Source organism: Cololabis saira, chromosome 16 (genome assembly GCF_033807715.1).
Source record: "Cololabis saira isolate AMF1-May2022 chromosome 16, fColSai1.1, whole genome shotgun sequence".
Classification (NCBI taxonomy): Eukaryota; Metazoa; Chordata; class Actinopteri; order Beloniformes; family Belonidae; genus Cololabis; species Cololabis saira.
Window position 1 is genome coordinate 19,959,094 of NC_084602.1, and position 26,051 is coordinate 19,985,144.

At 39.8% G+C, this 26,051-nt stretch overlaps 2 protein-coding genes across 2 annotated transcripts; both read right to left on the reverse strand.

Annotated features, from left to right (window-relative positions):
• Positions 1-1,012: 1,012 nt before the first annotated feature.
• zmpste24 (zinc metallopeptidase, STE24 homolog) lies at positions 1,013-5,551 on the reverse strand. Its single transcript, XM_061743841.1, has 9 exons — positions 5,195-5,551; positions 4,549-4,695; positions 4,215-4,418; positions 3,937-4,089; positions 3,689-3,830; positions 3,416-3,591; positions 3,032-3,136; positions 2,773-2,916; positions 1,013-2,689 (listed from the first exon to the last, which is right to left on the reverse strand). The coding sequence occupies exons 1-9, from the start codon at positions 5,288-5,290 to the stop codon at positions 2,465-2,467; spliced, it is 1,392 nt and encodes a 463-aa protein (XP_061599825.1). The 5' UTR covers positions 5,291-5,551; the 3' UTR covers positions 1,013-2,464.
• A 1,165-nt stretch (positions 5,552-6,716) lies between these two features.
• Positions 6,717-25,361, reverse strand: rlf (RLF zinc finger). The gene is made up of 8 exons (XM_061742925.1): positions 25,168-25,361; positions 20,651-20,805; positions 16,240-16,321; positions 14,514-14,649; positions 14,168-14,370; positions 12,364-12,500; positions 12,082-12,223; positions 6,717-11,909 (listed from the first exon to the last, which is right to left on the reverse strand). Exons 1-8 carry the CDS (start codon positions 25,345-25,347, stop codon positions 7,230-7,232), a joined length of 5,715 nt encoding a protein of 1,904 aa, XP_061598909.1. The 5' UTR covers positions 25,348-25,361; the 3' UTR covers positions 6,717-7,229.
• Between the last annotated feature and the right edge of the window lie 690 nt (positions 25,362-26,051).

The window sequence follows — 26,051 nt, forward strand, 5'->3', positions numbered from 1 at the left end:
CATCACCCACAGCGAGGGGGGGGGGGACGTGCCCAGCACTGCTGGACAGCAACGGTTAAATTACATTTATATGTCAATTTATATATAAACTATTGCTTTATATATATTGCTATACAAATAAAATTGAATTGAATACTACATTTAATACTAAATGTGCAGTCTGCGAATTAAATAAACGTTTATAAAAAGTAAATAACTCCACCTCCATAATGGTATGGTCTCAGGAATGTCCAGCGTAATATCTGACGCTCTTTACGTGGCCGAACCTGAAACAATGATTTAAAATAAGCTAAAATAGTAATTGATGAATTAAATACCTTAAAATAATATAACAAGATTTTAATTTGTAGAGTTGTCTTTGTATATTTACAGTCTAGGAGCCAAAACGACGTCCTAAATAAGGCGTTATTATTACTATCAGATTTTTACACAAAAACTTAGTATAATCAGTGGCAACAGTGGCTGGATATTATTAAAGAAATATGGACGATGGAAAGACTGACCCATATCCTGAGTTTGAGGGAAGGGCTATTTAAGAAGAGATGGCAAAAGTGGACATTTTATCTACAGAAAGCATAAGGATGCGGGCCTCTTTTTTTTCTTCCTCTTTTCTTTTTTTTTGGATAGATTATTAATGTGCTAACCCACAAGTTTGTTTGTTTTTCTACTTTTTATTTTTATTTGTTTGTTTGTTGCACGGTGAATATACAGATAATTTTTGTGATCTGGTAAAAATGTGCAGTTGTAAAAAAAACTGAAAATCTAATAAACACAAAGTGACAAAAAAAAACTTAATTTATATATATATATATTGCACTACTAAATAAAATCCTTCATCTAACAATTTTTTTCAAACTAAAAAAAAAAAGTAATCTGTCAGTTGGTAGTTTTTTTCTCATCCTTATCATATTTTGGTTTTAACTTTGAAGTTAACTGCCAGCATTTACTGTACAGTGAGCGAAAACAACCAAGTCAAATTCCCTGTCTTGGCCAAATACATGATTCGGATTCTAATGACTAACTGTATATTTAAGAGTTAAAAAATAAAATGGTTTCATGAAAGATTATTTCAGTTCTTAGCTAGTAGTTGTTGAAAAATGTGTACATTCAGATGCATTCAAAGAGATGAGTAAATCAATGAAAATGTGCCCGCAGTTTTTTTAATTCATTGCTGGTTTTAATCTAATGCACATCATGCTGCATTGATGAATTACATCGTTATCTGTACAAAGCAGGAGCCTTCCTGTCATGATTGCATCACAAAATACAGCCTCATTTAGTCTTAAATTGCACATCCCAATCAAAACGAGAACTAGAATGAGGTGAATGCTTTGTGGAATTTTATTCATCTCTGCAGCGAAAGCAAACGATTCCTTCTGAACAAAACAAACCCCAGCTCATGTGGTGATAGGAACTGTGTTGACTCCCCTCCCCAAAGTCCCCTATAAATATTTTGCTCACCAGGAAACTCTGGGCCTAAACCAAGAGAACAAACAAAATACTGCCCCAACTTAAAATTTTAAACCCCATTCAACAATTCTTTTTCTTCAAGTTCAATTTATACATCCCAACTCAAATCAATAAAGATACATATATACACAAATATGGTTGGACCCTGGGTGTCAAGCGAGCGCTTTAGAAAGAAAAAAAAATCCCCACTTATCATGGAAAAAAAAAAGTGGGGGAAAAAAAATATCACAAGTCAAATTTAATTTCAAATGAAATTATCAGCACTGTTCTTTTCAATATCAGAACAAAAAGATAATAAGAGGCACTCGTAAAACTGCTCAAGACACAACAGTTGTACTTGAAGGACTTATCAAAATCTGGCCTGTGTATCTGTAAAAAGCATTGTCTTCTGTAAGAATAAGAAGTTGTTTTATATGCTAAATCAATAAAACTCAAGGCGTAGTATTTCTAAAATAAAAATCTCCTATTTTATCAACAGTTGGATGTCATGTTGACATAATAGTAAGGTCTTTTATCCAGAAAGATGTCTTAAAATGATCATGGTCTTTGATTCTTTTTTTTTTTTTTTAACTCAGACAAAAAAAAAAAAAAAAAAAAGATTCAAATCATGTAAAATTAACTGATTTTCAAAACAGAACTATCAGGTCAATCTGCAAAACCCCATCTGTGCAATGACAACAGTTTTTCTTAAAAAAAAGTCCAGGTGTACCTTCACAGCAAGTGCATAACAGGTGGTTTAAAAAAAGAAGAGTAAAAGCTAATGCTTTTTAGTTTGCCTTGTACTGATGTTTTGGTTTTGTTCAAAACAAAAAGGTCCAAAGAGAACAAAATTTAAAGAATTTCATGTGAAGAAAATGCTAAAAGAAGATAAAACTAGATGGTGGGGGACTGATGGGTAGAAAAAAAAAAACATGGGGGTGCTTCACAGGACCAGAAGAGGTCTGCGGAAGCCCTTCGGAGGAGGCAGCGGTCGCCGCTCCTCCTGCCAGCCCCGTCAGTCTTGCTTGACATTACCCAGCGCTCTGAGGCGCTCGAGGAGAGGAGGGTGGGAGTAGTGCCACATGGAGAACAACCAGTCTGCAACTGGAAAGCCCAGGTTGTCCTTGTTGAGCTTGATGAGAGCAGAGTAGAGCTCTGAGGCTTTGCCCATTGCGCGAGCGAAAGCATCTGCCTGGAACTCAAATCTGCGACTCAGGACTGTCAGACAGAAGGAGAGGAGCTACAAAGAGAGGGAAGAATTGGGAAATGTTTAAATGTCTCAAAATCACAGATTTTCAATAAGTTATGAAATCTAATTTTTACCTCATTGTAAGGAGAAAAGATGAACTGGAAGATAATCATCAGGCCTATTAATGTCGGTTGGCTCTCATTGAATCCAAAAGCTACAAACAGCTCCTTGCGACCAATCAGAACAGCAAAGAGGGAGAAACACAGGAACGAATTCATCTGCAAAAATAAGTCAGCATAAACTGCACATTAACTTAACATCTGATTGTCTGTATTATTGTATACAGTCAGGAAAATTACTTTTACAAAGATACATTTGCAGATAATTTATCACCTGACTAATGACAATGTTCTTGACAGTGTGTCCAAGCTTCCAGTGGCCAAGCTCATGACCCAAAACAGCAAGGATCTCTGGGTTGTTGCATCCTTGTTTCTTGTTCTGTGAAAGTATAGACGAGAATAATTCAGCTGGATGAAAGAGAGATGATTCAAAGTCAACCATGTACACATTTGAACAATAATGTGTCATTTAGACAGGGCACGTGAAGCTTCCATGTTCCTTTTCTCTCTAAACCTTTAGTACTGCCAAGGCAATCTTTTCATTCTTATATTTTCTATACCGATTACCCCCCAACCCAAAAAAAAGGGTTTGTAAAGAGCCATTGCAAATTAAATGGTCAAAAGAATTAACCAAATGAAGAGACAACATTTTTGCAACCTTTGGCTTGGCTTTTGACTCGATCGATGCCTCATCATTCTCTGGTTGCTCGGGCTGCGGCTCTCCAGCCTTGTTGAGGGGTGAGTAGTCTTCTAAGAGTGTATCAAACAGCACAATACGTTTGTTCTTGAAAAACCCATAAAAGTAAGCGTTGCTGTGAGACGAGCGCTTGGAACCTGGAATTAAGGAAAACAAACCAAACGATGAGTCAGTAAAGTATTTCCAAACAAAAAAAAGAAAAAAAAGGACAGAACAACACATTTAGGGACTTACCTTCAACTACATAAATTTTAGTGAGAGGGAAGCTTATACTTTTGGACATAGCCTCAATAGCTGTCTTTAACTCTCCGTCAGGCAATGGGGTGAACTTGTCAAATAAAGGAGCAATGTAATCAGCATAGATGGTTACAAGTACCTTAGAAAACAGAGTAAAATATGAAAGAGCAATCAGTTAATTGTATCAAACAAACGTCAATAATAATGAGTAAAACCATGCATTTTTCAGAGAAGAGAGCACTAACCAGAGACACAGCCAGGGTGAACAGCCAAGCATAGATGAAGAAATAGTCTCCACCGATCTTAATAATGTACAGGAGCAGTGAAGTCACAGGCAGCAGGATACACTGGGTCACAACAAACTTCTTTACAGCATCCTTTAGGTAGAACCCCAACGTCTAACAGGAAGATGAGACATTCATATGAATGCAATGGTGGATGATGGTGTGGTATCCAAAAAAATGATCTATTGCAACAGATTGGAGCCACCACCGCGAGCGTGAGTGCAGTCAAGCTAGAATACCTGCTGATTAAAGCCGTGCTTCTCCTCAATGACAAATGTGTTGTACAAATTCCAAGGAAGTCCCGTTATGGCACTGAAGAGGGTGGCAAGGGTCAAAAACACCAGGGACTGGGTGATCTCGTACTCTGGACTGAATCCGGCGCGAACCATCACAGAACCAGCGACATCCCATAGAAAGGGGATTCCGCCCAGAAGCAGGATCAGCTGTAAGGTTTTAATACGTGTCATTAACCCAAGGAGTGACAGACAGAGCTGAACTGAATATTTGTGAATTAAGTTGTTTAAATCAAGGTTTTTTTTTCTTCTTTTTCATTTAATGCACTCGTTGCCTTACCGTGCCTTCAGTTTCAGAATAAAGCCCCGACCAAAAGCCAAAGTTGCTTTTATCCAGCTGATAAAGGCGGGACTTCTCAAAAGTTTCAGCATCCATGATCTTTCCCAGTTCCTGTGGCACATGTGTTGTTGACCTGTATATCCTCCTCTGCACAGCAGAAAGAGATGAGGACACTGTTAAACTGTAGTTAAATAAAAGGAACCAAGAATACATATTTTAGATACACTTCAGTAAACCTATTTCAAGCCTTCCCACATGTCACATGACGAATACATTGCAATATATTGATTACTGATCCACTGGTTTTGTTGAGTTATGTGCAGTTCCCCCATACGTAGATATCAATATATGAATAAATAAATATAGCCTATGCAAATCCCCTCTGCAGAAGAAAATCAACTCTGAAACTAACTGCAAAAATGATGCATCACCGTGATTGTACAACAGTGACACATCAAGTGTCAGTTTTGCAGTCAAATGGTAGAATATTCACAGATTGTTACATTGAAAGTGTTTCAAAAGGTAGATTATTTGAATAAATGTCAATAATAACACGTTTTATGTCCAGAATCGTTTGTTTCTGCTGTTTATTTGGTTTTAGTTTCAATCAGACCCCGGGGGACGGTGGTAAGAGCTGATAACCTACCTGTCTGTAGGACAGGTACGCCTCCCACAGATACACCGTCCAGGAGAAGCCCAAGACGGCGTAAAAGATCTGTTTTTCCACCGGCAGCTCCAGCATCGTCTCGACCCGTTTCTGCTCGGGCTAACACTCACTTAGCTTCCGCTTTATCCACTAACACTTTACACCTCAACGGAGGGAAAACTGACACAACGTTCAATCGACACACACGACTAAAATGAATCCCTTTATCCGGTTTCCATTCCCAGCTTTAGGCTTTTACATCAAATATCTTTCCATTCATGCGAGATGCGAGAGCCCGTCGGTGGAGGGTTGCAAACAAATCTGCCCCCCTGAAACGTTTTATCAACGTCTATGGTTCCGCTGTACATTCAAATATTACTTTTATCCTAAAATCCATAAATGCGTATCACGTATTTTGTTTTATTGACCCTATGCTTTTATTTAACTTCCTAAAATCCATCTTAGGTTTCATCTTCGTAAACTCTAGCGTTTAAATCAAATACTCAAATTATTTTACAAACTAAAAGTGTGTTGGAGCAGACTTCAAGATTTTAACAGGAGCACATAGACATTATGTCAAATGTGAACTTCTGTATTTATTGTTAATTCTTTTTTTCTTCTTCTATCCTGTAACTTAAACAATTGAAATGCTTTTAAATGAATAACTAATTCAAAATGTTCAGCTGTCACTGAAACAGACTAAACCCTGTAGGGGGAGCCAACACATCTAAAGAAAAGCTACCACACCCATGTCAGTCTGCTATTACTCATCTGTAAAAATAGGTATTTAACCTCTATTATTTGGGGGTTAATCATATTCATTATAATAGATGCCGTGCTTTACATGTGTGGATATCTATGCAAAAATGCCCTCTTTCTTGATAGACTAAAACAAGACACCCAAATCTTTCAGCAAAGAAATAAGCTTATGCAATAAAAGATATTAATCTTTTCATTAATGTTCTGTACGTGGCTGTTGACAATGCATTCAATTTAAAATCCACCCATCTTGATCTCTTTTGTGTTTGTTTTGAATTTGTATTCACTGGTTTGCATTCTCCAGGTTTATTAATACTTGTTTTATATTCCCTTGTTCTTCACTGTCCAACCTTCTCCTTTCAGCCTCTGTCTCATGTTCAACTCTCATGCTGGTCTGAAAGTGTGATTTATGTGGAAGATGCACTACATCCATTATAATTGATATTAGACTTTTTTTTAAATGAAACTGAAATACATCATCGTAAAGGTACCAGTTGCATCTCGTTCGTTTCAGATTGCTGGAGCAACAATCCACTTTGCCTGGCCAGCAAATCCAGATTTCACAGAATTAAAAAAGGTGTTTAGAGCGCTTAGCTTTCTTTATGGATTGAAGGGTGTAATCTGAGACAAGTCAAATCTATTTAACTTGCTGACACATAGTGATTATTACAATAACAACTCTAAAGATACCACTTAAATATGTCTTTATGGAATCTGGAAAACAAATAGTGGACACTTATATCATTCAGTCAAGGCTTTAAAATTAATTTCCACACTTACTTTATTAGAAAGTGTTACATACATGTCTCCCAACATCTCCACTGCAGCCAAACACTGATATATAAACTGAGGTGAAAAATAACCAATAATTTTCCTTGAGAACTTTAAAGTAAGGAAATACTTTGTCACATTTTCACAAAAGTGAAAAGGCTTTGCAATTCGCTACTGACCATTTCTAACAATCTGGAAAGCTGTACATTTATCTTGGAGGCTATAGTATATACACTTATGATTATGGTTTAATGAATATCAGGCGCAATCCGATTGCTCTCAGAATCATTGACAAAATACAGTCAAACTGGATCTTATGTGCACTGTTGAGTCCCCCCCCCCTATTTATGCTTATTTCTACAAAACGTGTTTGGCAACTTTGAAACAAACAAGAAGAAATCCCCAATAACCAAACATATCTTCAGTTTTGGAAGAAATAAAAATACTGATACATTGCTTGTGAAAATGTAAAGTAATATATCAACGTTAAAGGTGCCAAGTTCAACTAACTTCCAAGAAGAGGTTTGCTCTTGGTGTCTGATGGGAAGAGGTCAGGCATGGTGGTGGTGCACACGGGTTTCCCCAGGACCACCACCGGTCTGAGGTACTGAAGCTGCTTAATGGCCAGGTCCCCACACCCCGCCAGGGCTTTGTCCAGGATGGACTTCAAGTTTTGTATGGACGTGAAGTCTTCAGTCGTCCCGTGGGACTTCACCAGTAGGGAATGAGAGCGTCTGCAGCGGGTGAGACAGACTCCCAGCTCTTTGTTCTCCTTGACGGAGCAGCCGCGTCTTAATGCTTCCCGTCGTTTTTCTCTTGCGCTTTTGTCTTTTGGAGTGGTGTCTTGTATAAACTTCAGAAATGACGACTCGAAGCCCATTGGCTTATAGGCAGTGATGTCAAAAGAGCATGGCGGAGGACTATCACTCCGGGTTTCTTTTAAGTTTGAAGGCTGTTCGGGTAGTTCGTTTTTGCGTTTCAGCGGCTGACGAGCAGGAGAGTTCAATGTGATTGACCCGTTAACCATTTTACCATAGTCCTTGTTGCTCGGTGCATCTTGGAAGCCCTCCTCAGTAGTAAAAAGCAATGGGCACGGTGTGGAGAGGTCAACGGTTAGTGGACGAAGAAGTGGTTTGATTTGATCCAAGCTTAACCTCTCCTCCTGTTTTGGGGCGTTCTGCGGCGCTGCAGGTGGATCCTCGGCAGGCCCACCTGTGCTCGCTTCGTCCTTAAGCCCCTCATCTGCAACAACAAGGTCCCCATTTCTCTCAAGGGGTGGAAGTTCTTCCTTTTGTTCCTCAGGGACGTCTTCTGGATCTTGCTTTTCTTCTTGTGTTTCAGCATCGACCGTCTTCAAGCTCATGGTCGCAGGCTTTTCCTCTTCCTCTTCCTCTGCCTCTTCCTCTGCCTCTTCCTCTGCCTCTTCCTCGGCCTCTTCCTCTTCGGATTGGTACTCTACTTTGTGCACCCCATTAGGAGTGCCTGCTTTGATAACACGTGGCCTGGCCGACTTCCTTTGAATCAGTTCCTCAAGCTTCTCAGCAGTGAAAATAAGCTTATTTACATTTTTATAAATATCGTTTCGAGCCATAGAGTGCACCCTCACGTAGTGACGGATTACACTGTTCAAGTACGTGACGACAGAGTCGCAGTCCTGAACCATGCACGGGTAGGCCACGCGCAAGCAGCGGTCTTGACACATTTGTAGTGCTTCTTCATGAGATCTAAAAACATAACTGCTCATTCCAATTCTTTTGGACTTCCTTCTGTCTCCTGACACATTCTTTTTTTCCATGCTGTCGTCACACGGTTTCTTCTTCTGGGCCGTTGCGTGACTCGCGTCAGGCTCTGGATTTGACCTCTTGTTGTGTGTGATTGGTGAACTAGAGTCTTCTTTATGAGGGCTCTGTGGTGTCACTATGAGCTTTTTTTGGCATCCAGTAATTGACTTTTTGTGGGTGCTTTGTAGTCGTACCACCAGTGAATCGTAGTACTCACAGTGACTGTATAGCGTGTGTTTTTTTAGCGCAGCATCATGGCTGAACACTCTTGTGCAGCCATCATACTTGCACCTTATTAGTTCGGGAGACTGAGAGTGCCATTCGCGAGTGTGACGCACTAAGCTGCTCCTGAGGTGGTAGGAGGCGCTGCAGTTACCAAAGTGACATTTGAATCGGGGCTGAGGTTCATCTGAGTTTGGGACAGGTCTTTTTTTTGCCGTTTCTTTTCTCATTTCTGAACTGCGCTGTAGATCGTTGTCTTTGTCCAACAGGAGCTGAGAGCGATTGTAACGATGTACACACTGTAGGTGGCGGACAAGGCTTCCTTGAGTGGAAAAAGCGGCCTCACAATTCTTCACCACACAATGAAAGGGTTTACTAAATTTGTCCACAAAATAGCACATATTGCTTTTGGCTACTAAACGTCTCGTTGTTCTGACCTGTTGTGTGGTTGCATCCTCACTTTCAGTTTTTTGCTCGTCATCTTCCTCTCCATTTTCTGCGTCCTCATTAGACGGGGGGTGATTGTTCAAGTTTTGTCCATTTTCTCTAATCGTGGCAGAGTTTGTTGGCTCTTGCTGGCGTGGCGCCTTAGGGGTCTCTTTCTTCACTTTTGGACCGTGGTTCGTCAAGGGCTCTGATTTTGGTTTAACTGGAGTCACAGGCCCGTCGCTTCCCTTGAAAGGTACGGATTTGCAGCTCATTTTGTCGACAAAAGTCTCACTCAAGTTATGGGTTTTAATATAGTGGGCCTTCAATACGTGCTTTTCTCTGTGACTCTTTGAACAAAGGTGGCACACGTAAGGTTTAACAGAGGCCAGCTTCCTGGCCTGTTCAACGCTGCAGCCATGTTTTGTGTTGTAGTGGCGCAGTAGGTTGTAACTCTGAGCAGTCCTGAAGCCACATCCTTTCACCCCACAGATGTACGGCTTAGCACTGGCTAATGACGATTCCAAATCGCTGTCCTCATTTGTTACTGATGCTTGTTCCTTTTTTACTTTTGCCTGTTCCTCAGATAAGTTTGGTCTCTTCTTGAGCAAGACAAAAGGAGGCTTTGCAATGATTGCTTGATGAAGAGACATTTGCGCTGTGTTTGAGTTTAGTTTGGAGTCTGCGGGCTCAGTCGGCAAGCTGTGAGACGATGAGCAGTTCAAGCTCAGTTTACTCAGACCAATAAGAATTTCTTTCAGCGCATCATTTTTTGTATTAAGGCTTAAAGAGTGCGTGTCTTTGCTTTTTGGATTAGAGAACGTCTTTTTCTCTTTGCCAGCCTCCGCTGACTGACATGGAGTTGGAAGCTCATGTTTTCCGTTTTCTGCACTTTCGGTGTCAGGTTCGGTCTTCACCCCTTTGGACTTTGAACCCTGCTCTTTGTCATGTTTGTGTTCCTTGTTCTCTAGTTTTAGATGTTCTGGGTGAGCACATTTCAGATGCCTCTGCACATCTCTGGCTCTGGAAAAGGTCATTCCACATTTCTCAAAGCCACATGTAAACTTGCTTCCGTCGAAGCACACAGCCACCAGAGTCATAGTTGGCTTGGGCTCATTGACGTCAGATTCTTGCAAAGAGGAGGCACAACTCACTGGTGAGGAGTTCAGGACGTCTCCATTTACAGCGTCTGTTGGTTCAACGGACTTATTAACGCGCACTGTTGCTTCACAAACAGCCTTAAAGCGTTTCCGCTTTGCCTTCCTCTGAGCCTCAAAGTCATCTTCTGTGAAAGTGATGTTGTGAGTGGACAAATGTTTAATGAAATCCTGTTTGGACAGGTAGAACTTCCTACATTCATTGCTAGTGCAGGTAAAAGCTGCATCTCTGAAATGCTGCGCTTCATGGTGATATATCTGACCCAAGTCGGAGTAAGTTACGTAACAGCCTTTCAGCTCACACTGATAGTTCAGCTGATAGCCATGGGTCTGCTTGTGTGTCACTAGTTCGTTGGATGTCCTGAACTGTCCGCCGCAGCCTATAATCATACACATGTACGGCTGATCACCATAGTGAGCTCTTCTATGTTTGCGGTGATGGTAAGCCGAGACGAAATGACGTCTACAAAACACACACTTCTCCCGCTTGTCTCTTATCTGATGAAAATACTTGACATTCTCGTCCCCCTTGTGTTCCGACTTTAAGTGAACATACAGGTACTTGGAATGTTTAAATACCCGCGTGCATCCGGTTCCGGGACACGGATACACATCCCGGTTCTGCAGTTTGAAGTGTTGGTAGATGTAATCGAACGTTACATGCTCGTCGTCGTCTGCATGCTTCTCTTTCACAGTTTTGGCCTGCTCCACGATGTGGTGCAGCACATCGGGGTCGTGTGTGGATTTGTAATACAGCATCAACGAGGGGTCGATGGGGATCTCGCCGGGTTCAATGTCGTCATCCTCGTCTATTTGCTTCTGCACTTCTTCGCTCTTTACATTGTTCTGAGAATTTATTTTGCTCTGAAGGTGTGATTTCATGTGAGGAACGAGGTCCTTCCTGCTCTTAAACTTTTCCAAGCAGACGGGGCAGCGGTGATTGTTGTCCTGTGCGTGTCTTTTGGAGTGGTGAATGATTTGAGCATCAGAGACTGACCTCTTACAAATCTTACAGTATAACTTTTGCTTCTTTTTCTCAGGATCTGATTTGACTTCTGTGGAATTAATAGACGGTTTTTTATCCTTCCACTCACAACCATCAAGACCTCCGTTGATTCTGCTGTGGGGTTCAGGCTTTACTCTAATGGTAGTTCCCTGTAACTCCTGTTGCTTAACCTTTGCTTGGTTGTCTACTTCCTCCTCTTCTTCCTCTTCCCCCTCTGACTCAGGCCTTAACCCCAGAAGGGAGACGCAGTGATACTTAAGAGTTTTCCAGTCCCAGAATTCCGGGTCAAAAGGCCAGTATGCTTTCAGTGCCAGGAGCAACTCGCATCTGAGTGAGTTGGGAATAACCTCACTTTCCTGGTCATTCTTTTGATCAGGGCGTGAGTAAAGTTCTTCAAGACAAGTGAAGGCTTCCTGCCCGGGGCCAAGCAGGAACTCGGTGAGTTGACAGGCACGCAACACCTCAAGATCATTTGGAAGAAGGCAGGACATCATCTTACAGACAGATATTCTCGTTTCGGAGTCATCCTGCTTTGGAAGTTGAAGGGCTTTCACACAAAGTTCTACTGAAGCAGGTATTCCAAGTTCCTCTGCCTAAAAAGAGAAGTGATATTACCATTAAACAGTGCTTGCAGAGACAAATTATGCAAATAAAAGGCCGTCCCTTCCTCCACAACAGAAAAAGAAGAGTAGTGTAGTGTGTTGCAAAAAACAAATCAGCAAATAACTTTTGTATATAAATATTAAATGTGCCGTTTCCACTCACCTCCGTGTAAATCACACGGACCAGGTAAAGCAAATGTTGGACTGTTTTGGCAATGGCACCAAGCTGAAGGCAACGCTCCAAAAGAGACACCAATGACGGGTCCAGCCTCTTCTGAAGCTTACTCCACAACAGAATCAAATCCCTTTGAGAGACAAGGAAAAACAAGACAAAAAAAATCCTCAAACATGATCACACAAAAACAACGGAAACCAACACACATGATTTATACACATTTCAAATTAATATCTATCAGCACTCCTACATGCAGCCCAAGCTACTCACCAGGAGGAATAAAGACTCTGCTGTTGCAGCTGCTGTGTCAGGAACGTTGTGCACAGAATAAAAGCTGTATTTTCCTCGCCCTCTGACTCCAAAGTACATGTGATTTCCAGTACATCCTTACAGTCCAGTCTGGATATCTGAGAGGAGAAAGAACAGCAATGTAATGGAAAATACCACAGTAAACACTTCTATACACAGTTTTATATCTGATATGGAAAACCAAAGACTTTTTTTTTGTTGAAATATGAACATTAATGCAGCAAGGCAAAGTTGCAATGATCCAGTGTCGATGAATATTAAAAAAGTATGTTTGTGTCCATACAATTTTATATCAATCACACAACACAAGCTGGACTGTGTGAAACTGAATGCCAAAATAATTTCCAAGGAGTTGTTTGCACCCATTTTGGATCTCCATAGTTTAAAATGCACATAAAGTAGATGCATTACAATTTATTTCAAAAACATACAGCTCTTTTCGGAAGAGATTTTCTTAATGTGTGATTAATGTCCTGTCTCATGTTGTGTCCTTATGTACTGTCCTGTGTAATTGTAACTTGTATTATGTGTTTTGTTTTAATGTAAAGCGTCTTTGAGTGCCCTGAAAAGCGCTATATAAATAAAATGTATTATTATTATTATTATTATTATTCTTCCCTAAAAAGGTTACTCAATTGTCCTGAAGTACAGTAAGCATTTTCTTAAGTAACACAAACACCTGTATTGCTGCTGTATACAAAGAAAAAACACCTTAATTATTCATGACTCACCTGATTTACGACCAGAAAAGCCACTGACATTACAAACACCCTCACGCTGGATTCAGAGTTAAATTAAGCAGCAAAGGTAGCTTCTCCTTTTTTTTTTCTCAATATTTTTATATTATATTTATATTTTAGTTTCTTTTTCCCATTTTTTCACCCACTGGTCCTACCTAAATCAGTCCTGGGCATTGCTCCCTCTGCCAACCCCGGCCCCGGCCCCTGCACTGAGCTCAAGTCTCCTCCTTACTTGAGGAGTGAGCGGGTCACTTCTTTTCACCAGACAGGGTGGGGTTTCTCTGGCAGGACGTAGCGCGTGGAAGCGCGGAAGGATCACGTTATTCCAGTCAGATCCTCCCCACCCCATCTGGCCAGAGGGGGCATGTATAGCCCAGGACTGCTGCATGTTTTTGTGAGGGAAGCTCACATTATCTGCACCACTGTGCCCCTAAAAGCATAGTCAGTAACTAACTACTGTAACAGAATATTCTATTTCAGTTGTTAATAATTAGTTAATAATATTGATTTGCATTCAATCTTTTCTTTAAAAAAATAAGAGGACTAAAGAGCATGAGATAAATATGAAAATAGGCCACAAAGCACACAGATTTCTCATTTTGCATAAGCTTAAGGGCTGAAGGTTTTCAACCAAAAGCTAAAAAAGCTCAAGCGTCATATTTGCATGAGAATTTGGGGCTCTCTGTGAGGAGACAGTCCAGATAAACTATAAATAGGTCCATGTTCATTGAAGAATAGAAGCGGATCTGTCTATCCTGTGAAAGCTCTCAGAGAGGCGCAGTCCGCTTCGATCCATAAAAACACATCTTAGAAACATCCACAGAAACTTTTTTTATTTGCCTCAATTTTGAGTAAAGTGGTTAGTCAAAACTTTGACTGGTACTGTGTCTTCTCCCATCTCTATGGTGGAATTCTTGACATGCTACATCTGATTTAATAAGTGTAATTCACCTTTAAAAATCAGAACTGTTGTTGGTTGTTTAGGTATATATTAAAGAAACGCACACATGCATGAATTGTCATACCTCCATTATGGCTTCTTCACTGGGCAGCAGGTGACAAAGCAGAGAGACGAATGTTTGACGAAACATGGCTTGGTTGGGAATGAAGCTGCATTCAGTGCAAGCTTTGGCCAACACCACAGCTTTGGCCAATTCACCATTCTTCTCCAGATGCTTAACTCGCATCTCCATGAAGCCCTCGCCCTCCAAGTTTATGTATGCATCAACTAAAAGACAGAAGAAAAAATAAATAAAAAACTGGAAAAAAAAAACAAAAAAAAACAAGCCATATATAGAGGATGGTCCAGGTAGCAGTCATTCTAAAAAATGTAAATAAAAAAGAACACCAACAAAGTAACGAGATGCCCACCTTCCTCTGCGTTTGTTTGCAGACCGGTGAGGAGAGCGGTAAGGACCGGGTTGCTCCACGCTCCACCCTCTCCTGTGATCTGCAGTAAAGCTTGGAGGTCTGTGCTTCCATACTGTAGTAAATTATCATGGGCAACCTGCAATAAAGAAAAAAATAACAATGTCTCCTGTCTCATCTAAAAACGTATATTTGAAGTGACCGCAAGCTGTATTATTGTTCAAAACAACAGTGAGGCTTTTCAGCTTCTATCATGTGGCAATGACTTACAGTATAAATTATTTCAACTTAATAATTTATCTCCTCTACCCAACCACCACTTGTTGCCCAGGAAGCACCAACTCATCAACCTGGTGCACCATCTGCAACTGACAAGCTGTTGCTCTGCAAGTATTTGTCCTTTCCTGAGAAAAGCTACAAGTTTTCTTACTGAGGTGGCATCAAACAATGTAAATCCTAACTGGACTCTAAGCATAGTCAACACTTTGGGCTTGTTTATGTTGTATATAGCTATATTGCAACAGCTAGTACATAGTAGAGCCGGGGGATTGTGACCTCAGATCAACAACAATTTAACATTTTACCTCGATTTTCTTTTTTTTTTTCCATCCCCTATCTATCGCGTGTTATGGTTAAATCATGCTCTAGTTGTTATGTTTTTGTTGTAAAGCACTTTGTTGCTGGGTCTGAGAAACATGCGCTACATATAATTACTCGCATTTGCGGTTAATTGCCCAATCCTAGTGCAAAAGTTATCAAAATATGAGACAACTGACTGTGACACCACAACTGTTGAACTTGGGTACATTAATTGTACTGGTCAACCATACCTGCAATTTCCACAGGAAATTAAGTCTTACAGGTAACATATTGTAAACATTTTCAACAATTTTCTTTGTTTGAAGGTACATATTTGAGTGTTTGAAGAGACAAACTCAAAATTTCCAGCATAACACAACCATGTGTCTCCATTTATAGCTGCCTCAGCCTTTAGACTCAATAAGGGATGAACAGCTTCATCTATCAGCTTGAGGCTCCTGCTCTCAAATTTCTGACGCACAAACCATTTAACAGATATGATACATAGAAACAAGTTCTCTGTTGACTGAACCACACCACACATTTTCAACTAATGGTCACAACACAGATACCAGAGTTTTTACAGTAGTCTACTACCAAAAAGGCTATTTTGAGTACTTCAACACATTTATACCTCGTTTAGGTTGACAAGATCCAGACAGATTTAGATGAAAGCAAAACCAAAGCAGGGCTCCAGGACACTTCTGACGCCACGCTTGTGTGCTTGGGGCCCATGAACCAGAACTTACATGTTGATAGGTGTTGATGCTCAGCCCCATCCCATCTTAAGATTGTCTCTAGTTTGTTGAGTTAAGTGATTTCTTGAGTCCTGAATAATTTAGTGTGTATTGCAAGAGTCAGCTCACACAGACTCACTTTTGATTCCATTTCCCGCAGCAGAAACACACTCCAATAGAGGCAGCATTGACTAATTATCATCACGTCAGGCAAAACTGTCGTGACAGAGACGCATTCATCCTACATGTGAGTGGAGTTTGAAATCTGTACTTAGGTTGCCTTGGGAAAAGAAACAAGAAACACCGGGTACAATGGTACCATCGACAATGGAGTCACGAAGCAGAAACAACACACTCCGTGTGATTTGCATCGGTAGCCTGTCAGCTGACGGTGTTTATACAAGGTCCCCTACCTGAACAGAGTGGTTGAACTGAACCCAGGCTTCATATGGGATTTCATTCTCAGGCACCGACAGTAACAGTTCAAAACAGCTCCTGCAAGAATAAAGACACAAGAAGTATAACTACGATCAAACTTCACAACTGCTACAACAGCGTCACATTTCAGTCCAAATAACACTGTACCTTAATCAAAGAAATTTAAAACCCTTTATATTTCTGTACATGTACAACCCCAAATCAGAAACAAAGTTGGACATTCATATTTGTTCTGATTAATGTTCATTTGTTTACTCTACATTAAAGGGGACCTATTATGGCATCTAATACCTATTTTAAACAGGCCTTGACTGTCTTAAATACAAGCTTTTGATTGTTTTTGCTAAATAAATTAGAAATTCAGCCTCTGAGCCATGTCTTTATCTTCCCAGTCTCTAACCTCCTTATCTATGAGGGATTCTGAGTTGGCGGCGGCTATGATAATGAGGCACTGTGCTGATTGGCTGCCTGACACGATGACGCGAATGACGCGATACACCGCTACGAAAAAATGGCGGAAGCTCCAGCCGGAGTTGTTGTTGTTCCGGCCAGAGTTAGTTGTTGGCGTGGTTTCACGCATCGCTCCCATCGTTACGTAACGACAGGAGCAGAATCTGAACGGCTCGTAGAAGCCACATCACACTGGATGGCTCATCCGGGCGGCTGTACAGACACTGCAGAATTTGGTTGCTTTCCTCCTTCTCTGAGTTGGCAGGCTGAGGGGAGACCACTTTATATATGTTAAAGCAAGAGAAAACGTGTTTTTCCATAATAGGTCCCCTTTAATGTTTGCATTTTAAGTCAAACAAATAAATGAAGGGCAGTAACACTTAAAGAACAAGTTTTCAAAACACTTAAAATGCTTTCTAGCATTGACAAAACTGTCATTATGAGTCTTTCAGTTTCTATTTTGTTTTATTCTTCCAGCAAACACATTTTAAGGCGTGCAACAGTACTAGGTCATCGCTGTCCTATTTTCCTTTCAAAATCCTCCACATATTCTCTATCGGGGACAGTTCAGGAATGCTCAGACAACGCAGGTATTCATACCCTCTTCTTCCTCAGCTATACTTCTGTAATCTGTGCAAAATTTGGTTTTGCCATGTGTTTTTGAAAAGATAAAATCATGAATGTTGATGGAAAATCATCTTGAAGGTGCCCACTGGTGTATGCGTTACAATATAATCTCAATGTTGTCCTCTGCATTAATGTAGACATCACATAAGTGTCAATGAGGTTTGCCAAGGACATTGATATGACTCCTTATCGTCACAGAGCCTGGCTTCCTGACTTGTTGCAGATAACGCTGTGGAATACGGATTAGTCTGACCACAACATATTTCCAATGTGTGATGTTTCACCCAAAATGCCCCTTTATGCCCAGCAACATCAGCATCAGCTCTGGACAATGTTAACATCAGGATTCCTTTTTAGTAACATTTTAGGCATTTATAAATGTAGCTCTGTGCGGTTTGACAACAGTTTCCTAAAGTCATCCTTTGCCCATATGATTATATCAACTGGATGAATTATGGTTTTTGATGCCGCTCCATCCGAGTCTGGAGATCATGGTGATGCCCAAGGCAAGGCAAGTTTATTTATATAGCACAATTCAACACAAGGTAATTAAAGCTTTACATTGACATTAAAAGCGGCAAGACATAATTAGACAGTAAATAACAAATAAGATTGAAAAAATTAAGAATAAGATGATAAGAAAAGAAGTAAAATAATAAAAAGCACAAGCTGTTAAAAATAAGGGCAGTAGAATACAGCAGGTAAGTATTTAATTTAGGAGTACGCTTGAGTAAACAGTAATGTTTTTAACCCTGATTTAAAGGAACTGACAGTTGGAGCAGACCTCAGGTCTACAGCCCAACCTTTCTCCTTTCATGGAAACCGCGTTTGTGCCCTTTGTACCAAATCTTCATTACAATCACCTGTTGACATCACCTGTTTTAAATAAAATTAAATGTTTTTCTTTCACCTCAAACTCCTCCCATGTGTACCTTTTTTATAATGTCTCCTGAAAATCCAATAACCAATGTATGTAAATAAATACATTTATGCAGACAAGGGAAAATAAAAACAGATATCTTGGATTCATACCATTTGCAAAAAAAGAAAAGTCAAAAGGAAATATAGAAATTGCTGCATTACTTTTTGTATGTTTCCATTTTTCACATCATTCCCTTCTTTTTCTGATCAGGTTGTCATTTGTGATTGTTATGATGTGAAAGAAAATTAATGTCTTGCTTCTTCATACAACAAACATGTTGAAAGGCTTGTATGAAATCAAATGAGCAGTGATAAGATATTTCAAAGGCACTCTCTACTAGAAATAATTGTATATAGTCAAATTTAACTGTTGGCAGATGTAAAACATCACGTGGAAAACTCACTATTCAGCCGATGGGACTCAAACAACTCCCTTCACCTGCGATCAAGTTTAAGTGCCGCTGATGTGATTAAAGCTGTGAAGTGAGGGCTCAATACTTAAAGTAAAGTAAAATCATAAAACCCTCATTGACACAATCAAAGACGTATCAGTTTCTTCAGTAAATTACCTGTGACGGGGGGTTATTTTTAGCAAAAGTCCCAAATGTTTCTGACAGTACTTCATAAATCACATCCAAGTATCATTAAATCAGTCTTTAATACACAAAGCTGTGTTACGCTAGACCCACAGCTCGGATAGACAACTAGATCAGTCTCACCGTCCCTGCATCCAAGAACGAGAAGGAAGTCATACAGTAGACAAGTTTGAACTTCTTCATATTGGACTTTTTCCAGCTGACCGAATCAACAACATATGTGCCGAACATTCTTTCAAGTTATTCTCCATTACTGGCTTCTTCTTCTTCCTCCAGATGTCCATTTCTTCTGTCACTTCCTAAAGTCCTAAATTAGCAGTTTCCACAATCTGTGTGAAACGTGTGATAGTAAACATAGCCACTTTCTTTAGATGGCTCTTTTTTCTCTCTCAACTCCATTGCACAGCACTTTTAGCAGTTAATTGAACCAATCAACAGTGTGCCTTCAAATAGGACAATATCTGCTGTTGACACAGGTTAAGATGACTAATGTTTCCAAGCTATTATATTGTAACTATTTTGTATTTTATTTGACTAAATGTTTACACCACATCTCTAATTGAGACCTATGATCTGTCTTACACTGTTAAAGAGGCTATCCAGCAAAGGAGAGCCCTCTCCCTCAACAACCTAAGGTCTTGAGATAAATCAGCACCTTTCTAATGTTTCATCTGTTGCTAGAGCAACATTGGACAACTTGTCTTTCACCCCATCTTACATTTCTCTTACTTGGTGGTCTTTGAGTGTAAAACACACCAGAGCAAAGGCAAGATGCCAATGATAACTAACCCCGTGAGTGGCCTCTTTTTTTTTTTTAACCAATAAAGATGTTCAAAATACAAGCATGCCAAGTTAGTAAAAAGTATTTATGCCGTCTGTACGAAACAGAGAAACCTAAATCATATGCTGCTTGCTCCAGAGCTGCAGCTCTGGTTTGAATAGGCTAGACAGAGCCTGCAAGTTCACATCAGTCCAGCTGTCTGTCTACACATACAACATGTCAGCAAGTGAAGCTGCAACAACAGCAGCAGGAGCTTAAGCCTTGTACAGACAAACACACAAAGCATCCTCTCCAGGATTTTAGTGCCTTCTTTCAGCCTTCTGTACCAGAGCATGTGTTTTCTTACATTATATTAATATAAATGTTTTCAGAGGTTTCCCATACTAATATAAGTTTAAGTTTGAATACATCTGTGAAATCCTGGCTGACAATTCTGTGCTGAAATTTAAAAAAAAGAAAAATCACCAATGGTAAGCAGCAAACCAGAACCAGAGAACAAGCAGTAAAAAGCCAAGACAGGCCCTAACATATACAGATACCTCTGCTAAGAAAAGAAATAGTGAAGTATGTTTTATGCACCCAATAGAGAAACACCAGGAAGAATCAAGCAACAGCAACACAAAGCATTTCAATACTTCTAATACTTCTACTTTTCAGGATAAGTAAATGGAAAGGGGAGTGACTGATTTCAATGTGCAATAAAAATCAACATTTATTGGCATTTAATGGTTTTCATCTAAAGGAAATGTCTGGATCAGTGGTATTGGTGGTACTGGTATCAGGCAAACTGAAAACTAACAGCCTTTCAGGAAATTATTAGTAATTGAGAGCTGAACTTATGACCTTAAAATCCATATAGATGCACATGAAATTCTGCATAGTCACTCTTTCATCTAATTTAAACAAGCAATTAAACCACAGATAAAGCAGCTTATTTGGTTTCTGACAGACTTTCATGCTTACGTGCATCATGTACAGTGTATAGACATCAAAATATTCGTCTATACTCACAAAGCTAGTCTCTTCAAAACAAGGGCCACCCTGTCAGACTCTGCAGTGAGGTGCGATCGAGCTGCAGCAAAGCAGTTTATGGACAAGCAGTAGACCTCCAGAAGAGGCAGGCCATGCTCCATGGAGTTCCTGCTCCCAGCATAGTGCATCAGCGCCTGCACACAGGAAGAAGCACCCCCCCAACCAGAGAGGAAAAAGAGATGAGAAACCAGTTATGAATGCAACCTGTACATGGGGTTATAAGATCAAACGAGATCAAATGGGAGGCAATTATCAGATAGGAGCATTGGGAGTTGGGGCTCCTCTGAGAGGACATGTCGGTCAACACTTGATTGATCCCAGTTGACTATCCGGGGTGAGGTGCTCTTGATTGGGTCTGAGGGGAGTTGTTGGTGCAGCACATCTTACCCCTGAATCTGCCTTTTACAATCTGGTTCTAGGGAGGTTATGTTAAATATATATCTTTCTGTAGTATACGTTTACTTTAAAAGCAATACCCAACACCCTACTTAGAATCTGTGTCCAAACAGCCCCTCAATTAATTCAATCATTTCTAAATAATTAGTACTCTCTCTCTCAAAGGAAGCCAAGAATAAAGTCTCCACCCCAGAGACCTACACCAGTGTACTAATTACTACTGTACTACTTCTGACTGGAACTGAGTCCCATCTGGTTGTCTTCTTATCAACATAAAAACCAAGTCACATTTCTATTTTAAAGTCCATGTGTATTTTTTGATAATTTCTCCTCTCTCCGAACACACTGCAAAGCGATTTCTTCCTCGCCTGGTGCCAGTGTTCATGTTAAAACCAAATAGTATGATTAACTGTGTTATTAGCCCTACTGTAGCTAACCAAAGAGTCTACATTAAAACTGGGTTCTGTAGAAGAAAGCCCCAGAGACATTTGAGCAAACAGGGCCCCATCTTTACTGTAAGATCCTGACCTAATACAGAGTTACTATCAGGAGCACCTGGCTAATGAATTACTTTCAAGTACAATCCAGTTTTTGCCGTTAAAGAGGCTTGACTACAAGTTCCTCTTACAGTGAAAGTGTAAGTAACTGTGAGATCTTTCATTTTTATTTTGGTTCCTCATGTTGTCATCTTCATCTGAGGCCAGAGAAGAGCACTTTTTTTGGGCCCCAATATGTAAAACTCTTGTACTGAAAGAAGGTCTACTTTCTTTTGCACACGAATGCACAATTTTTTATGCAAAGCCGATAAATTACTATGCAAATGGTCAGTCAATTTTTAGTGCATACAGAGTTACAGCAGAAATACCACTGGTGGGGCAATCTTACTAATCATTTGAGTGTTGTGCTGTTTTTGTTGTTGTTGTTGTTATTTAATCATTTTTATATATTTTTTAAACAAAAAGAATCCAAGGATTTTTCTCCCCTGATGTAAATCTGCTGTTTTACCTTTTTGTAATATTGATTATTTAGAGGTCTGGGTTATAGATCAGACAAAGAAAACAAGTGATTGGACAATTTCAAAACAGGCCTAAAAACCTTCCTATTCAGGAAAGCTTTTAACTGTTAAGGAGAGTAGAGAGGAGAAGACCCTGGCGCGTTTGTTTGCTGCTTTTCAGTCTCTGAGTTTTTAAATTTTATTGACACTGACCTTTTCCTGTACCCGTTTTAACTCGCTTTAATCTTGTGCAAAAATGATCGTATGCTGATGTATAAAATATATATATTAGGGCTGCACGATTAATCGTTAAAAAAAAATCGCGATCTCGATTCATGCTTGAACGCGATCTCATTTCCAAATGACGACGATTTAAAAAAAAAAAAAAAAAAAAAAGGTTTTTTTTTTTTTTTTTTTAAAGATGGCTGCATAAAAAAAGGACTAGACGGCCTATGTTCTAGGTAGTCCTGTCATGGTCAACTATCATGTTGTCATGTTTGTTATATTTTGTTAATGATTGTGGATTACATTTGGAGAAACATCTACCTTTCTCATCACCTGACACATATTGCACATAAATATTGTTAAAATTGTTATTGTTAAAATTATTTAAAGACAAGAGAGATGTTTATTGTTTTTATGTTCAATGTCAGCTGTTACAGCAAAAAGCAGCCAGAGGAATAATTTGTTGCCTCAGAACTACAGGATCTGTTACAAGTCCCCTTACTGAAAGGGTGTTCAACTCAGGGAGGAACAAATATTGTTCAAAATTGTTATTATTGTTTAAATTATTCAAAGGTTTGTGTAAAGAAGACAAGAGATGTTTATTGTTATTATATTTTTGTTCAGCTGTTGCAAAGTTAAAGTAATAAGTGCAATAAATTTTATATTGGAAAAAAATCGTGAGAGAATCGTGATCTCAATTCTAAGCAAAAAAATCGTGATTCTCATTTTGTCCAGAATCGTGCAGCCCTAATATATATATATATATATATATATATATATATATATATATATATATATTTTAAATTACATTTTATTGGATTATTTTTCAGTTATTTTATTTTTTTATTTGATGCGCTGACTGGAGAGCACTTTTAATTTCGTTGTACATAAGTTATAATGACAATAAAGAACTATCTATCCATCTATTGTAAGCACTCCGAAATTCCCCGAATGAAGAGAGCTCTATAAATAAAACCTATTACTATTCATTATCATTTAACAAGTGAGCTTTAATCATCCCAAACCAATGAATGCATTTATAACAGTCACTTTTAGATGTTACGCTCAGTTTTAGAAATTGAACTTGTGATGTCATTGTAAAATCTTTTTATTGAAAATGATTGTTAAGCAAAATGCAACGTGAGAAATGCACAATGCTGTCAGTCATGACACGAATACTCTCCTATACTACAAGTTCATCTTACAGTGAAAGTGTGAGTAACTGTGAGATCTTTCATTTTTATTTTGGTTCCTCATGTTGTCATCTTCATCTGAGGCTGTTCTTAAAATTGGGTGTATACCCAACTTTAAGAACCGGAGAAGAGCACTTTTTTTGGTCCCCAATATGTAAAACTCTTGTACTGAAAGAGGGTCTACTTTCTTTGCACACGAATGTACAATTTTTTTATTATCATTTACCATAACGATGAGATGAAATTGTGTTTCTTCTTTAGAAACAAATCTTGTTTTTCCCTACACGTTAGGAAATATTTAATTTCAACCACGTTTGTTCCTTTACTGGATTATGGAGACTTGCTGTTTATGAACGCACCTGTCACTTATTTGAGAAAGCTGGACACTGTATATCACTGTGCCCTACGTTTTATTACAGGATGTAGAAATCTTGTCCACCACTGCACTTTGTATGCAACTGCAAATTGTCCATCTCTATCTGCCCGCAGACTTTCTCGATGGTTAGCGTTCATTTATAAATCTCTTCTTGGGCTGGTTCCCTCTTATTTATGTTCTTACATGCGTAGAGTCTCTAATCCTTACAGCGTACGCTCACAGGACGTTCTGCGCATGTTCGTTCCTAGAGCCAACACTGAACTTGGGAAAAAAGCCTTCAGGTACGCTGCTCCCCGGTCATGGAATGACATACAGAACGATCTGAGATTACCTGAACTGATCACTCTGGGGGAATTTCGATCAATTTTAAAAGGAGAAACTAGTTCTCTCGGGCAATGTGCTTGTTTTTAATTCAAATGGTGCCAAAAAGTTTTCAAATTATATGGACCCGTTTATGTTGTATGTAATTTGTGTTCCTGACTACAGTGTGTGATTGCTGTTTGTTTTTTTTTGTTGTGTTTTCTGTTGTAACTTATGCTGCCCTCTTGGCCAGGTCGCTCTTGGAAAAGAGATTTTTAATCTCAATGAGTCTTACCTGGTTAAATAAAGGATAATAAAAAAAATAAAAATAACAAGTGAGCTTGAATCATCCCAAACCAATGAATGCATTGATAACAGTCACTTTTAGATGTTACGCTCAGTTTTAGAAATTGAACTAGTGATGTCATTGTAACCTAAAATCCTTTTATTGAAAATGATTGTTGAGCAAAATGCAAGGTGAAAAATGCACATTGCTGTCAGTCATGACACTAATACGCTCCTATACAGCTCCCACTCGACAGGTTTAAGATAAGCGTATCTTCTTGAGAAGCTCATAGTGCGTACATCATAAATGTGGATGCACAGACTGCCCCGCCCCACATGCATGCAGGGATGCAAACTCCAGCAATGTCATGTGCATGCAAACAAACAAACATCCGACACACGCCTTCAGCTGCTCTGCTGCGATCAGATTCAGAAAGTGAAAGGATTTTAAGTGGCATAACTTTGAACCAGCCAGTAGTTATGAATCATTCAGCAATTGGCTCAATGACAGCGGCCACTTTAGTGGAGAGAGATGCACGCACAAATGCGGAGAATTACATGTGCAATTGCTGTTCTAATAAAGCGTGGCCGTGTGGCCAGCATGTCAGCAGCATTTGCAGATAGCCTCACCCTGCGGGTTTCGAGGGGGAGAAAAAATAACAACAAAAAAAACAATCCCGGCTGAGCTAACCAGGCTAACGTAGCGCTGGGGCTGCAGGCACATTACCTGGCAGAAGTTGTCGCAGTATTCCGTGGAGGATGCTACGGAGATGTCTTGCTGCCTGAGCACGTCCTCGAAGGCTCGCAGCGTGGCCAGCAGGGTCTCCATGGCTATCAGGGTGTCCTCGGCGGTGTCCAGGGCCCAGTCGCTCCAGTCGTGCTCCTCCTCGACATGAAGCTCCGCCATCTTCGCTGTCCGCCGCGGCGCGTACTGCCGAGACGCCTTCACAGCCGCTCGGAATTTACACGCGCGGGGCAACTTCACCTGAATGTACCGGAGAATATTAGTACGGAAGAGTGTTATGTGGATTAGTTTTTTAGTATTAGGGCCGGGCAGGAGAAGAATAAAAATAATATTTTAGAGGAAGATTTTTTTTTCACTGTGCACTTCGAAAAGTCGAAATGTTGAGATTGATGTTGAAGTACAATTTCGAGAAAAAAGTCAAAATGTGGAGAAAAAAGTCAAAAGTTCGTGAATAAAGTTGAAATGTTGAGGAAAAAAGTCGAAATGTCGATAATAATGTTGACGTACAATTTCGAGAAAAAAAGTCGAAATGTCGAGATTAATGTTGAAGTACAATTTCGAGAAAAAAGTCCACATTTCGTGAATAAAGTTGAAATGTTCAGAAAAAATTCAAAATGTCGAGATTAATGTTGAAGTTGTGGCAGGATGAGGCTCGACTCCAGAGGTTGGTAAAACGGGACTTTATTCCCAGACAACGGCATCCAACTGACAACAGAAACTGACAGTTGACAACTAACAGCTGACAACTCAACAGAACACGCGTTGCTAAGCAACCATAAAACGCCCCGTGACCACGCCCCCTTCCCTACAGTCCTGATGGGTGCGAGGCGTGGTGCGAGGTCCATAATTGTGTCCGCCACAAAAAA

Excerpts from the sequence above, each read along its gene's own strand:
- zmpste24 (XM_061743841.1), bottom strand. The coding sequence starts at position 5,290 with ATGCTGGAGCTGCCGGTGGAAAAACAGATCTTTTACGCCGTCTTGGGC. Across the intron at positions 4,419-4,548 it reads ATTCTGAAACTGAAGGCACG|CTGATCCTGCTTCTGGGCGG; the intron begins GTAAGGCAACGA and ends AAAACCTTACAG. Across the intron at positions 3,831-3,936 it reads TCACCCTGGCTGTGTCTCTG|GTACTTGTAACCATCTATGC; the intron begins GTTAGTGCTCTC and ends CTGTTTTCTAAG.
- rlf (XM_061742925.1), bottom strand. The coding sequence starts at position 25,347 with ATGGCGGAGCTTCATGTCGAGGAGGAGCACGACTGGAGCGACTGGGCC. Across the intron at positions 20,806-25,167 it reads ACTGCGACAACTTCTGCCAG|GCGCTGATGCACTATGCTGG; the intron begins GTAATGTGCCTG and ends TCCTGTGTGCAG. Across the intron at positions 14,371-14,513 it reads GCAAACAAACGCAGAGGAAG|TTGATGCATACATAAACTTG; the intron begins GTGGGCATCTCG and ends TCTGTCTTTTAG.